At 42.9% G+C, this 16077-nt stretch overlaps 1 protein-coding gene across 2 annotated transcripts in view; it reads left to right on the top strand.

Moving 5' to 3' along the window:
* The first annotated feature begins 1692 nt into the window (after nucleotides 1-1692).
* Nucleotides 1693-16077, top strand: part of LOC115111925 (E3 ubiquitin-protein ligase znrf3-like) — a 121785-nt gene continuing 107400 nt past the window's right edge. Inside the window, exon 1 of one of the 2 annotated variants that reach the window (XM_029638471.2) lies at nucleotides 1693-2266. In XM_029638471.2, the coding sequence (XP_029494331.1) occupies nucleotides 2036-2266 (231 nt within the window). In that variant the 5' untranslated portion in view covers nucleotides 1693-2035. The remainder of the gene's footprint in view (nucleotides 2267-16077) is intronic. The other variant, XM_029638470.2, reaches the window with a different exon arrangement.

Genomic DNA, 16077 nt, shown 5'->3' with positions numbered 1-16077 from the left:
TACATCTAGCACTGTGGATCATAAGGATACCATCTCATTAAGTAGATTTTACACTTAAAATCATTTTACTTGATAGATCTATTTGCAGCTGAAATGAGATCAGTCAAGGATGAAAAAGCTTTTGACAAGATAGGGGTAGATAATGAATGCAGTTGTAATCAAATTAAATGTCACTTGATTCCAATTTAAAATCTGTTTCTATAATATCATACCAAGATATGTATGTGATAAATATTGTAGCCCATGTTGGCCTGCATTTTGTTAAATGCATTGAACAAATAAAATGTTGCACAGAGGTCCTCTGATTCAGACACTGGAATTATACATAAGATCTGCTTGTGTTCCAAATGGCACCATATGCCCTACATAGTGCACTACATTTGACCAGAGCCCTATGGGACTAGGAATAGGGAGCCATTTGGGACTCAGAGATCCAGGCTGTCTCCAGCACCCAGGCACTGCCATACCCCATGCAGCACACAAACAAACGCCTCTCTCACACGCCTGTCTGGATAAAGGATTCAAGACAAGACATCAGACTGGTCCTCTGTCCAAACACCATTATATTATTCACAGCAATATTATTGTCGACTGAAAAATAATCCATGTAACAATATACTTTATTTAATTCTTATTCGATTTTTTAAAAACCAAATACACTATATTTATGTTTGTCCTCTATTTTTGTGTAATTGTTTGTGTTGTGGTTTGCAATAGTTTACTCACCTCAATCGTTCAGTGTGTAAAAAAATGTCATGCAAAACTCGAACCCTATACATGCCTAATATTGGGCATCAATCTCTCCTACACCAAAGTGATGATGCATTTCTGTTACAAATAACCCTTGATATGCTTTAAACACCTGTGACAGCGGTTTCTCTCAATTACTGAAAGTACGTGTAATTAGCCTGTCATGCCTCAGTCTTAATAACAATTAGGGTAAGAGCCCTTTGAAGATGAGAGGAACGCAGCTAGACAAAACACTGACATGGGTATTTGACAACTTGTAATGCATATTATGTTAATAATACCAAAATAACTGAATTATTTGGGCAACACTTTATAATACTTTTCATAAATAAGCGTTAATGAACCATTTATAAAGGCCCTTATTCATGATTTGTATAAAGTGTTGGTTAAATTGTCCCTTTTATTTCTTAAACACGAACACGAACACGCTTCGTGATCTATTCCTCAAAAACTACCGGCAACTACAGGCTGCGTAGTAACTTTCTAATCTCACAATAGGGGCAAATGTATCATTAATGTAACAAGTTACCATTAATGCCTAGTGACACAGATATATCAGAAATGAGATTGAAAAATTAGCCGGGTTAAATAATGAAGTGTTTTGAAGAGGGTAATGATTATTTTAAGGTCGTGTTCCTATCTTCAAGGGCTTCAATCCTGAGCGAATGACCCCTTCTAAAAGACAGTGTTTATGAATATTTTAATCATGTTGGCTGTTAAATCTCTTGTCCATAGCTAAACTAAACCTCGATTAGGCTATGTCAGCTCAAATGTATCACGTTTGATAAAATGTCTGACTTCAATTCGAGGTATACTTGTCGACCTATTAGGCTCCTAAATAGGAAGTGTTAACGACGAATGCGCCGTGCGTCCTTAACAGAATGCTGGCACTCGAAAGCGGGGAGTGGAAAGTAGAGGGTCAGGAAAATTGGTGGGTGGGGATAACCCTTTTCGAAGGAAAAAAACTAAAACAATCACGTGTTTGGAGATCAAAGGAGATCCGCTTTGTAGAGCTGGAGAGAGAGGGAGTGAGAAAGAGAAAGAGAGAGAAAGAGAGAGAGAGAGAGCGAAAGTGCGAGCGGGCAAGCAAGCAACGTAATTGACAAGGCTGCAATGGTGAAATAAACACTCACGGCCAACTCACAGCTTTCGTTGCACAATTGCGAAAACACGGCGCTCTTTTGACGCATCGATCCCGCTTCAGATTCGATTTCCAGAATTTCAGCACCATCACCTAATCACGCTTGGAAATTATGTTCCGATCGGCGCATATCCAACCGGCAAGATGATGATTTTACCAAGGAGAAGGTTAGAGTGTGTAGCCGATTCGGTGGTCTTGGTGATTTTCGTGGTCACCACTTCTCTTGGAACGGTTTTCGCCAAGGATACGGCTTTTGTGGAAGTAGTGCTGTTTGAGTCAAGTCCAAATGGAGATTATACTACATACACGACGGGGTTGCAAGGACGATTCTCAAAGGCAGGAGCCACTATCAGTGCGGAGGGCGAGATCGTGCAAGTATGTACAACTCAGTTAAGTTGTGGGAAGGACATATACAATATGTTGCTACGGCTCTGTTTGCTTATCAGTATACTGAGCCTGGGCGTTCATTCTACTTCGCTACTCTACTCTAAAACTTTATCGAAGGGTGGGGAGGGGGGTGTTGAGTTGCACTGTGTGTGTTGTATGTGTGAGGATGGTACTAGCCTCCTATTGCTACCAAATGTGATTACAAGATGGCTTCTATCTTTTGGAACTCATTCACATGTACATTGCAGGTTCTTTTCGGGATAAAAGCTCAAATTCACCCATAATCTGCCATGGCATATACATTCAATAACCTTTTTTTTCACGGATTAACATGGTTATTACACTTGTAAACGTTCCCAGGAAAATCATAGAAGTTGTTCATCACAACTTGATCAGAGTTACAACTGATAGATGGTTGGTCACAGTTCCATCAAATATTGTCTGGGAGTACTCAAGAATAACGTCAAATAACGTCTAATGATTTCATTCAGCAGTACGCCTATAGGTCATTTCGTTCCCAATTAATTGGTGGATGGTTGTTTGTTTTCATTATTGAGTTATTTAAAAAAAAAAGTTCTTAGTTCAACCAATATAACTGTACCGCCTCGCTGCGAAGATACATGATCAATTATCACACATACCATTTCTTTGAAGTTGGCCTAGGCTAAATTATTGTGTGGTTGTTTTGTAACAACCTAAAGAATTGAACAAACTCTCCCATATATTTTATTGTACCAGCGCGTTACTTAGTTTTTGTATGGCCTTTCTACATAACTACTTCACCAACCATGCAATGTTCGTAATCATTTCCGTAAAGCACCACCCGCAAGAGCAGCCTACTAAATCCTTTGATGGCCCACCAAGCCTGCAGCCATGTGGATTTCGGGCCACGCCACGGACCCCTCCAACCCCGCTATTGCCTAACCTACCCTGCATGAAACCGGGACGATGTGGTCTATTACTACCCGTCATGATTTGGAGAACTATCTCAGCCTTGTGGTGGTTTGCACTGCTACAGTAGCCTACACATGACCATGATTTGCTAGAAATGGTCTAATTTCAAAGATGACTCCAATTATGACTATTAGTGTGCTAACCTACAGGTTTAATGAAGTAGCCGTGTGAGTTGTTTGCACATCACTCTTCATATATGACATACCTTATCTGGGTCTGGTTAGGATTGTTGCGGGAATCTATAATGATGTCTGTAACTCATTTATTACTGCTTTCTAACTCATACAGTGAAGTTACATTACAGAGCCACAAAGAATACACTTTCCCGAAGAGAACTTGAATGAATTTGTGTGTGTGTGTGTGTGTGTGTGCACTCACAAGTGTGTTTTCATAAAAATAACAACCATTTGTCATATTTTGCAATGAAAGTAGCACATTGCAGGAAGACCATCAAGGATCAAAGGAGAGCGAATATTTATCACTGAAATGGATCCTGTTTCTACTCACAGAGCATTTGTTGGCCGTTCTGGCTTGGCTTGCTAACCACACAGAAATGTGGGACCTCAACTTTACATTGAAAACATCTATTTAGGTTTTCATTTCTTTGCTAACATAGTGACCACTGTGTGGCAGCTTGCATTCGTTGTCCTTCTTTGTAAAGAGGAGGGACATTTTGTCCAGTACAGAAGGACAGAATCACCATGTCCAACCGGTTCCGTTTCAGCGGTCGCTGTTGGTTGTTTATGTGTTTTGTGAATGATTGACTAAGAGAGATGGCAACATTAAGACTGTATTTTTGAATTGTTAAAGTAATGACATTTCAAACCATAGAGGCCTTGCTATTCTGCGTTAGTAAGCCTTGTGTAATGAAACTGGGTAGGTTCTTGTGTATGTTTCTGTAAAGATGACTTTGTACCCACAGGTATAATGCATTATGATGCAATTATAATTAAGGCTGTGAAGATGCCAGTATTGGTCTTCTAAAAACCTGCTGTATGCAAAATATTGTATGCTATAGTTTGTCAAATCTATCAAATGTGACTTTGAAGGGCAACATAATGATGTTTGTTTCCAACATTAGGGTTGTTTTCCTGTTGAAGTTAAACCTTCAGTTTCCTTGATACCAATGAGTATCACGATACTTTCATCCCGGCCCTAGTTATAATGAATTGTAAGACTTGTTATTACCATACCAAAATACTTTCACTATTGTCCCCTCTAGGCTGGGAATAGCCATGGACCTCACGATACGATATTATCATGATACTTAGGTGCCGATATGTATTGTAATTCTCACGATTCAATACACTGAGTAAACCAAACATTAGGAATACCTTCCTAATATTGAGTTGCACCCCCCACACACACTTTTTATGCCCTCAGAACAGCCTCAATTCCTTGGCATGGGCTCTACAAGGTATTGAAAGCGTTCCACAGGGATGCTGGCCCATGTTGACTCCAATGCTTCCCACAGTTGTGTCACATTGGCTGGATGTTCTTTGGGGGGATGGACCATTCTTTATACACACGGGAAACTGTTGAGCATGAAAAACCCAGCAGCGTTGCAGTACTTGACACAAACCGGTGCGCCTGGCACCTACTACCATACCCCGAATGAATACACAATTCATGTCTCATTTTACTGGCTCTTCCCCTTCATCTACACTGATTTTTAGTGGATTTAACAAGTGGCATCAATAAGGGATCATAGCTTTCACCCCCAAATCACTAGTCCCCTCCATGTATTTCTCACACTGCCCTCTCTCTTTAGCCACTCCACTTCGCTGCCGTTTGGCTGTCTTTGTTTCAGCATTCTCCCAGTCAGTGTGAATGGAGGCCTTTACTTGGCACCGTCTGAGTCTTGAGAGGTGGTTTACAGGGCCGAGTCGGCCAGGTTAGGAAGGCAGGCCTCAGTCAGTCCCAGCTGTTTGGCCCCTGGGGGTTTGCTCTACCTCTTATGTACAGTGGTCTCCAGACCTCAGTAGGTAGTGGTTGGTGTTAGAAGGACTGGGGGGGCTTGGCATGGTTCCTGAGCAAAGTGGTTCAGTAACCACTACGCTCTCCCCCTTACTCTCCTGCTCCCCAAAGCGAACACCCCCTGAGCTCTGCCCCATGAGTGCAAAAAAAAAAAAAACTGGCATGTGCCGGCGGGGCCAAAAATAATAAATTAAGTCAATTTTCTACTTGCTCTGCGCCGTTAAGGGGAAAGTGAGATGACTTGATGTGGATGAGACGCCAGAGTCCAGAACGATCAGCTTATCCCTCTCTCTCTTTCTCCCTCCCTACCAGCCAGGCCAGTTCCCAGGTCCCTGATTGCCTACAATTTGACTACATAATAGGGAGGTATCAATGTCTCTTTAAATCACCCTCAGTCCGGGAGTGAAACTATATGGGCTATTCTCTCTGCAGGTGTAGCGGTCCCCTCAACATCTACCCTGTGACTGACTACCTGCCATTAGAATGTGGAACGTAGAATTAGAACATAGAATGTAGATTTTAGAACACGGAATATAATAATACCAGTGGATGCTGCTGAGGGGAGGTCAGCTCATAGTAATGCCTGGAATGGAGTCAATGGAATGGTATCAACCACATGGAAAACACACAATTCCAGACTTTATTATGAGCCGTCCTCCCCGCAGCAGCCTCCACTGATAAATACAAATGACCGGCCTTAAGTTCAACTGGTGTGATGTGTTGTGAAAGAAAATAAAGGACGGATCTACTGTAGCCACAGCCTTTGTTAAAATACAACTTGCATACATTGTTGTCACTTCATGTTTTTTCTATGCAGTTTTTAGTCATTTGTGACGGTTGTCTTCATTGTCAATGAATACGTTGTGTGGGTTTGAGTGTGGCACCATTTACAGTGAAATGATACAGTGAAATGATTGACCCTCTTGCTAAAGATGAACAAAAAAGACTGTATAGAACAAGTACCAGTACTGAGCTACATTATATAGTCATTTTCCAACTCGCCACTCCAAACGTCTTGGGGACGGTACAGAGGATTCTAATTGACACCATGGCTAAATTCACAATATGCCTAAATGTAGTTTTTGTGTTTTTAATCAACTTAAATCTGAACAAAAAACTATTATGCTCATGATCATTGAATATTAGGGCTATCAGCACACCTTACCCGTGTGTGTCTCTGCAAACTCGTCTCAATCGGAGCATGCTGGGCTTTTGGAACAACAGGGATATATTGTTAAAATAGACAGAATAGCAACGTTTACTCATAACATATTTAAAAACCAATGGTTTGGGGTATAAATATACACTGTAGTCTACAATATTATGCAAATGTGGCATTGATCATATTGAACAATATTTCTTTATTGCTGTTTACATTCTGTATAGAGGGAGTGCTCTTTGTGCTACTGCAGCCTTTAAGCCCACATGAGAAATGTCAAATGTACAAAAATGTCATCTATGTATAATAATGCAAGGTTCATTTTAAGAGTAAAAGAAGAGGCATTTCAAAATGTTCGCTGTTAATGCCTGAAGTCTACTATCACGTTGTAGTTCACCAAGTGATGTTGCTACTGTGTGACTTTGACGAGCGTGAAAAGCCCAGATTTCCAATTGGCAAGAAATAGTCATTGATGCCCATATAATATGCTATCATGTGCATATCAGTACATTCCTCTCTTAATTGTACATAAATTATGATCACTTATCCGAGAAGGTACACAAAATATAGCTTAGGCCGCCTCAACCCAAGTTTTTGTTGCAGCTTTCAAATTGTCCACTCGTGGGAACTTGCACATAACTTGACAGTAAAAACATCTGATTGGCTTTTGGCGTAGAATAATAACAGACAGATTCATTGGTTGAAACATTAAATTGAAAGATCGAAGTAGGTTTAATAGGTACAGTACGCTGTCCTACTTGTTAAACAACATCTCTTTCTCTTCGCAATTGTAGTAGTATAAATTCCCAATTTTTATTTTAGCATACAATATAAATATAGCTCAGTATTTGAATGATTTAATTTTATATAGTAATTTCTCCTCGTCTTTATCAAGGGGGTCAATCATTTTGGGAATCCACTAACTTTGAACCCTACTACAGGAGGCAGTGTGTGAATGTGAATATGATGGTGTTTAACTCCAAACCTTGCTGTAAACAACGGGAAGTGTGTCACCTCATCGGCACAACCGCACGGTGGTGTTGACATTGGTAAAGACCATGACACTGGGCCATGATGGCGGGACCACACGGCCACCCCCGCCTGATTCACTCAGGTGGACGATCCGGGCGACAGTGAGCTCAGATTCACCATCACGATGCCAACCGATATTTACACAGTTGGAGGGTATCCCCATCAGTCATCACCATCTGGGCTGCGTCCCAAATATCACCCTATTCCCTATTTACTGCACTAATTTGGACCTGGGCCCATAGGGCTCTGGTCAAAAGTAGTGCACTATATAGGGAATAGGGTGCCGACTTAAACCGGATCTGCATGGGGGTAGAAGCTACTGATACTACTTCCTGGTTTGGGATGACATTTATTATCGGATGCACATAGAGTTACGACAATCTGTCTCCATAGCAACGCTTATGTTGCTCTTTTTTTACATCGGTTGTATATCAATCAGTAATTACAGCGGCATGACACTTTTTTTATTACGAAATGATAAAGTATTATAATTGTTCAAATACGCTTATAACACATCTCACAATGCATTATAACTGCATCATAATGCATTATACTTGCACTTACCAGTGTTTTGCCATTGGTTTTGGTTTTCCCATCTGTTCATCATATCTCCTATTGTCTCCACATTGTCTCTCCCCGGGCCAAGCTGTCTGTTCCTTTAGCCTGGCAAAGGAAGCTGCCTGCATCTCATCTCATGGCCTGAGCAGAGCAGAGCACACATCTGCGTCTGATTTCCTTGCAGCTTGGCTATGCTGTCCACAGCATGCTAGAGGAGCAGGCAGGGACAGAGGAGCTGGCAGGGACAGAGGAGCTGGCGAGCAGGCAGGGGCAGAGGAGCAGGCAGGGGCAGAGGAGCAGGCAGGGGCAGAGGAGCAGGCAGGGGCAGAGGAGCAGGCAGGGGCAGAGGAGCAGGCAGGGGCAGAGGAGCAGGCAGGGACAGAGGAGCAGGCAGGGACCAAGGCAGGGACAGAGTTGTGGCAGCATCTGTCAGTCCCAGATGGAACTCAAACCAGAACCAGAATGTGGCTTTCGTCTCACTTCCATCCTTGGAATGTCTCAAACTTCCTGTGAAATAAAGTGACAGAAGAAAGCCAGCAGAGACTCTAAGGCTCTTTGTCTCACTCGCAGTCTCAACCTGCCACCTTTTTGAAGTCCACCCATAACCTGCATCAAATGTTGATATTTTGACATTGAGTAATTTTCTTGGGAGTGGATAGCCTATACAGTAGCTTTATCTGACTTACCAATCATAAAAGCCTGTTCATTGCACATACCAATAAAGTTAGAAAATGAGGATCCCAAGCCCATATACTGAAGCCTATGGCTCCTCTCAGCTCAGAGAAAGTGAGCGGGCCAGGCAGGAGTTATGTCCCGCTGCATTTAGACTATAATGAGAGCTTGGTGTGGTTGAGGGATCCAGGCAGCACTGCTTTCTCTCGCTCGCTCTCGACCACAGGCTAGAAACCCCAAGAGAGGAGGCCATAATGGGCAAAGCCCAGAAAGGACGGGAGGTACCCGGAACAGGACCCCTCCCAGCGCCGCCCGCCTCGCCTGCCGCCAAGCAACAGAAGCAGTACACAAGCAGCTAGCACTATATAGCTATAGGGTTTAAAAGGTTAAAAGCGCCCTGCTCGCCTACTTTCTCCATTTATTGGTTTCGCGGTGGCAGCTGTATTTTAAGTGCTATCGTCTCTTTAACCGCCGCCCGGCTCCACTTTTAAGTCCAAGCCAAAGTCATTTGAGGTTGCGTTTGTATTTTTCGGGAATAGAACAGAATAGTTTCTCTCTCTCTCACTCACTCTCACTCTTCTGCTTTCTTCTTCCCCTGCTGTCGCCTCCTCCTTTGACACACAGACGAGGAACCAGGCCCTAACACTTGCCTTTTCCCTTCACAACAAACGTGTACCGGTATATCACAACTCCCTATCACTAATCTGTACGTTGTTGCATCACGGCCTGCCACAAAGCACCGTGGGCTTGTGATGGATGTCGGAGGTGTTGTTTGACATTCTAAATCAGACCAACAGCTTAACTGCCTCATACCTCTCCCCCCGTCTTTCAGCTGCCAACACACTGACTTTATCTCACTAACCAACAACCTGGGGGACATTTCTGTCTCCTGTTTTCACGGACGTTCTGCCTCTTGCTTCTCTCCCCCCCCCATTCTGTGTGTGTATCTGTGCAGAACAGCTGGATCCAGTGCGTGTTAGTTCTGGTGGCCTCAACAGCTAAGTTACTTTCCACTGGGCTGAGTGAGAGATGGGAGAGCGGGAGAGAGGCTTTGATGCTCCTCTCTGAGAGATTAGCAGGCAGCTTCTCTCTCTGCCTGTCTTTTGAGTCAGAACCACAGTGAGGGGACTGAGACTGGGTTGCATTAACTTCTGAAAAGCCCCATCGTGGTCATCATTCCCCTCTTTGTTGACTGTCGTGCTGAAAGGGCAAGTCCATCCCTTGGCTGCATCCGGCCTCAGTCAGCCTACATTTCTATCCCCTGACACAGAAGGTCTAGCTAGAAAACAAAGGCTGTGGGGCTACGACGGGGGCTAGAGTTTGGGTTAGGAGGGAGATGACAATGCTCTCTATCCATGGAGGGTCCAGGCAGAGCAGAGGTAGGCTTTGTTGTTGGTCAGGAATGTGCTGACTACTGGAGGGAGGTCTATAACACCAGTCCAGCCCCCCTTTTGTTGTGCTTCTATACACCAATAGATAGACTGATAGACTTTGGGACTGTGAACTGACTGGGGAAGGTAGTTGGGTAGCCAGCTAGCTGCATGGCCTGGAGTCGCTTTCAGTCCTCTGCCCTCTGTCTGGCTGGCTCCACACAAGCACGTACGTACAGGCTCGGATTGTGCGCACACACACACACACACACACACACTTTTGCACGTCAAATACACGCACACACTTAGCGCCCGTTAACCTGGTTTGCTCACGCTGTCATGAGAGGAGAAGCCTTATCACAAATCTGTCTCACTCCCACGGTGTTCAAAGGTCTCTCTTTGTGTACATCGTGACATAAATGACATCAGCCTCTTAAGGTCTTTCAGAGTTTTTTTTTACCACTGCTTTCCTTTGATCTATATAAACCTCCACTCACTGTGCTTCATTGTAAGGAGAATGAATTATTAGTTTCATAATCATCAAATCCCATATCTATTGTTCCCTGCTCTTTCATACCGGTTTATTATAGTAAGCCAGTTTGGCTAATGGAAGTCCCTTGATGCCATTTCTGTGTTCCAGGCTTATTAGCATTATATTGTTATTACTCAGTGGAAGGCATTATTGGTTTTGTGCCTCCGTCTGTCCCAAGACTAATGTATCATATCAGTGTTATTAGGGGTCTGCACAAACCATAAAGCTGACACATCCTCTGTCACAGCCTGGTCATTTCTCTCTCTCTCTCTCCTCCATTGTTTCCTCTTTTGGACTCTTACACAACTGTGGTATAAGGGTCATTTATAAGGCTGCCCTATGGGGACAAATAGCTTGGCTGGGATTATTTGGTGGAGGTGGAAGCCCCGGCCTCCACCAGCTACCCCCTTCAGCCCGATTCCCCCTCTTGGTGCCCCCCCCCCGGTGGTGGTGGCGGTGGTTCCAGTAATGAGGAGGACCCAGCCAACCAAGGAGGCTCTTCGACAATGGGGCCTGAGGTATGATGAATTGGGGCTGGCTGATTGGACCAGACTGGGTTGGCTGGGAGCGTCATTTACTTTCCCGGTGAAGTGCCATCGTAGTCAGGCGTCTCCCCTGAGTACAGGGGGAAGATGTATCATCTCTGGTCCCCCATCTCCTTCCTCCCCTTCCCAGAGCTCATGTAAGCGACGTGTCCCAGATCTTGGGAGTGAGAAATGGGTCTACTCATCTGGAAAAATCGCTTCCTTGATTGTGTGTGTGATTCCTACCCCCCAAATACACAGGATTACACTACACCATATCAAAGCCAAGCTGCTGCCTGACCTACCTCCTTGCCCTGCCCTGCCCTGCTTGCATGCCTGCTTTTCTGCCCTGCCCTGCGTGGCTACCTACCTTTCCAGTTTTGGACCCTGAACAGGGAAGGGCCTGTGGTAGGCAGGGAAGGATGGGAGGGTGAAAGGCTATTGCAGTCTGGCTGTGCTGCATAGATAAACCACATGAATGTGCCGTCTGAGCAGATAGTATCGGGCGGGGAGGGGAGGGCTGGGAGGCCGCAACGTGCTCACGCAAACGCAGCTCACAGTACTAGCATCAAAGGACCTGCCGCTCTGAGGCAGAGGTGGAGAGAAAGAGAGCGACACAGAGAGGCAGAGAGAGGGACAGCGACAGAGAGAGAAAGAGGCAGAGAGAGACACAAGGTGAGAGTGAGAGAGGAAGAAGAAGAAAGAGAGCGGGAGGGAGAGGCAGGGCCAGGCTGAGTTCTTCAAAGGGTTCAGTGAATAATTCCGGTCCCTGATACACCGCTCTGCTGAGAAACCCCACGATGATGTAATGTCAGCCCTGGGGCTAAATCCTTACGCTTTGCTCTGTTCCACTCCCCTTTCAAATAAAGGTGGAGGTGTTCCCTCTCTGCCTGCTGCCTGCTCGAGTGGAAGGAAAAATACTTTTGGTGAGCAGTGAGATTTCGTTTGAGGCCCAACATAGTTACAGACACCTTGTAGGTGGAGGAGGGAGGGGTAGATTTAATCCTAGATGTTCTCTGTAAGGAACTTGATTCAACTGTGTAAAGTGGAGTTAGTGTTTTAGAACATTGGCTCGCTGGGCTGTGGACCGGAGAAGCTCTGGTGAGATGGACTGATGATCTTGGATGGGAGTTTTTACCTTATTCAACAGGCTAATCCACTGGGCGTTCCTAAAGTACACAACAGGTGGAACACAGTTGACTCTGTTCTTTGTAAAGTTTATACAGGGCCTGCCTGGTGTGTGTGTTTGCCTGCCTGTGTTTGTGTTTGCATGTGCAGGGCTCCAGACGAACATTTTCGTTTTTGAGTTGGTGGCACCAGCCCATGATTTGGTCTCACCCCAAAAAATTCTGTGGTGTCAAGCAATAGAAAGAACGAGTCATCTTATTAAGTCGTTCACAGTGATTTATTAACCCTTTACACTTGTGGGAATTGGCCTATTGTTTTTATTGTATTTTTATTTAACTTTTATTTAATTAGGCAAGTCAGTTAAGAACAAATTCTTACGACCGGATGTCATACAGCCTGAATTCAAACCAGGAACTGTAGTTCATTTAAAATATATATATTTATATATTTCACCTTAATTTAACCAAGTAGGCCAAAAAGTTCTCATTTACAACTGTGACCTGGCCAAGATAAAGCAAAGCAGTGCGATTTAAAAACACCAACACAGAGTATCACAAGGGATAAACAAACGTACAGTCAATAACACAATAGAAAAATCCATGTACAGTGTGTGCAAATGTAGTAAGATTAGGGAGGTAAGACAATAAATAGGCCATAGAGGCGAAATAATTACAATTTAGCATTAACACTGGAGTGATAGATGTGCAGATGATGATGTGCAAGTAGAGATACTGGGGTGCAAAAGAACAAAAAATAAATAAAAATAACAATATGGGGATGTTTACGAGTGTATATTTGGCAGCATGAGTGAAGGAAGCTTTGTTGTGAAATAGGAAGCCAATTCTAGTTTTAATTTTGGATTGGAGATGCTTAACCTCTGACACCCCATCCCGTGAACGCAATGGAAATAAATATTACTAGAAAAAATTCCTATTCATGAAAATCACAAGTGAAATATATTGAGACACAGCTTAGCCTTTTGTTAATCACCCTGTCATCTCAGATTTTCAAAATATGCTTTACAGCCCAAGCTAGACAAGCATTTGTGTAAGTTTATCGATAGCCTAGCATAGCATTTTGTCCAGCTAGCAGCAGGTAACTTGGTCACGGAAAAATCAGAAAAGCAATCAAATTAAATAATTTACCTTTGATGAGCTTCGGATGTTTTCACTCACGAGACTCCCAGTTAGATAGCAAATGTTCCTTTTTCCCAAAATATTATTTTTGTAGGCGGAATAGATCCGTTTGTTCTTCACGTTTGGCTGAGAAATCCCCTGGAAATTGCAGTCACGAAAACGGTGAAAAATATTCAAAATTAGCTCCATAATATCGACAGAAACATGGCAAACGTTGTTTATAATCAATCCTCATGGTGTTTTTCAAATATCTATTCGATAATATATCCATCGGGACAATTCGTTTTTCAGTAGGACCGATTGGAGTAATGGCTACCTCTGTATTTTACGCAAGAATCTCTCTGGGAGCATCAGGTGACCACTTGCGCAATGTAGCCGCCTACGGGTATTCTTCAACATAAATGCGTAAAACTACATCACAAGAAAGAGTAATCTGGTTGATAGCCCATTCACTGCTCAATAGGGACACATTGGAACGCAGCGCTTTCAAAACATGAGGCAATTCTGGATTGGATTTTTCTCAGGCTTTCGCCTGCAACATCAGTTCTGTTATACTCACAGACAATATTTTTTACAGTTTTGGAAACTTTAGAGTGTTTTCTATCCTAAGCTGTCAATTATATGCATATTCTAGCATCTTGTCCTGACAAAAAATCCGGTTTGCTACGGGAAAGTGTTTTTTTCTCCAAAAATGACAATACTGCCCCCTAGTCACAAAAGGTTAATGTGAGTCTGGAAGGAGAGTTTACAGTCTAACCAGACACCTAGGTATTTGCAGTTGTCAAAACCGTCCAGAGTAGTGATGCTAGTCGGGCGGGCGGGTGTGGGCAGCAATTGGTTGAAGAGCATGCATTTAGTTTAACCTCATAGTCCGCCCCATCCCGCATGCGGTATCGTTACTACAGCCTCAAGCTCATTACCATAACGCAACGTTAGCGATTTCTAAAAATCGCAAATGAAATTAAATAAATATGCCTGCTCTCAAGCTTATCCTTTTCTTAACAATCCTGTCGTCTCAGATTTTCAAAATATGCTTTAGAACCAGAGAAAATCAATAATTTGTGTAAGAGTGGTGATAGCTAGCTTAGCATTTAGCGTTAGCATTTAGCACGCAACATATTCACAAAAACCAGCAAAGGAATCAAATAAAATAATTTACCTTTGAAGAACTTCAGATGTTTCAATGAGGAGACTCAGTTACATAGCAGATGTCCAGTTTTTCCTGAAAGATTCTTGTGTAGGACACATCGTTCCGTTTTGTTACTATGCATTTGGCTACCGAAACTAACCGAAAATTCAGTCACCTACACGTCGAACCTTTTTCCGAATTAACTCCATAATATCGACTGAAACATGGAAAACGTTGTTTGAATCAATCCTCAAGGTGTTTTGTCATATATCTCTTCATTGAAATGGCAGTCCTAGAAGCCTTCTTTGTTCTCTGATTCGGATGGAAAAATACTGGTAGCTGACTTTTGCGCACCAATTTCCACGCAGACACCGTGCGGGACACTTGGCAATTGTAGTCTCTTATGGTCAATCTTCCAATGATATGCCTACAAATACGTCACAATGCTGCAGACACCTTGGGGAAACGATAGAAAGTGTCCGTTCATTCCTGTCGCATTCACAGCCATATAAGGCGATCATGGAAAACGTAGCTTCAGAAATCCTGTTCATTTCCTGGTCGCTCAAACATCTTGGTTTTGCCTGAAGCTTTTGTTATAAGGCACTCACAGTGAAAATCTTTGCAGTTCTGGAAACGTCAGAGTGTCTTCTTTCCAAAACTATCAATTCCAAGCATAGTCGAGCATCTTTTCGTGACAAAATATTGCGCTTAAAACGGGCACGTCTTTTTATCCAAAAATGAAATAATGCCCCTATAGGACTAACAGGTTAACTGGCATTTAAAAGCCATTGGAGGCCACACAATGAGTGTTGTATGGCGTTAAAGCTTGTCTGGAGGTTTGTATCTCAACAACAGCCAGTGAAATTTCAGGGCGCCAAATTCAAAACAACAGAAATCCCATAATTAAAATTCCTCAAACATACAAGTATTTTACACCATTTTAAAGATAAACTTGTTGTAAATCCAGCCTCAGTGTCTGATTTCAAAAAAGCTTTACGACGAAAGCACACCAAACGATTATGTTAGGTCAGTACCTAGTCACAGAAAAACACAGCCATTTTTCCAGCCAAAGAGAGGAGTCACAAAAAGCAGAAATAGAGACTAAATGAATCACTAACCTTTGATGATCTTCATCAGATGACACTCATAGGACTTCATGTTACACAATACATGTATGTTTTGTTCGATAAAGTTCATATTTATATCCAAAAATCTGTTTACATTGGCGCGTTATGTTCAGTAGTTCTAAAACAGTGATTTTGCAGAGAGCCACGTCAATTTACAGAAATACTCATAATAAACATCGCTAAAAGATACAAGTGTAATGCATGGAATTTTAGATCCACTTCTCCTTAATGCAACCGCTGTGTCATATTTCAAAAAAGCTTTACTGAAAAAGCACATCATGCAATAATCTGAGTACAGCACTCAGACAATAAAGCAAGCCATACAGATATCCGCCATGTTGTGGAGTCAACAGAAGTCAGAAATAGCATTATAAATATTCACTTACCTTTGATGATCTTCATCAGAATGCACTCCCAGGAATCCCAGTTCCACAATAAATGTTTGATTTGTTCGATAAAGTCCATCATTGTGTTTAGTACACAATCCAAACTCATGAGACG

This window comes from Oncorhynchus nerka, linkage group LG27 (assembly GCF_034236695.1).
Source record: "Oncorhynchus nerka isolate Pitt River linkage group LG27, Oner_Uvic_2.0, whole genome shotgun sequence".
NCBI classification, from domain to species: Eukaryota; Metazoa; Chordata; class Actinopteri; order Salmoniformes; family Salmonidae; genus Oncorhynchus; species Oncorhynchus nerka.
The sequence above is the reverse complement of the archived record's forward strand: the minus strand, read 5'-3'. Positions and strand labels throughout refer to the sequence as shown.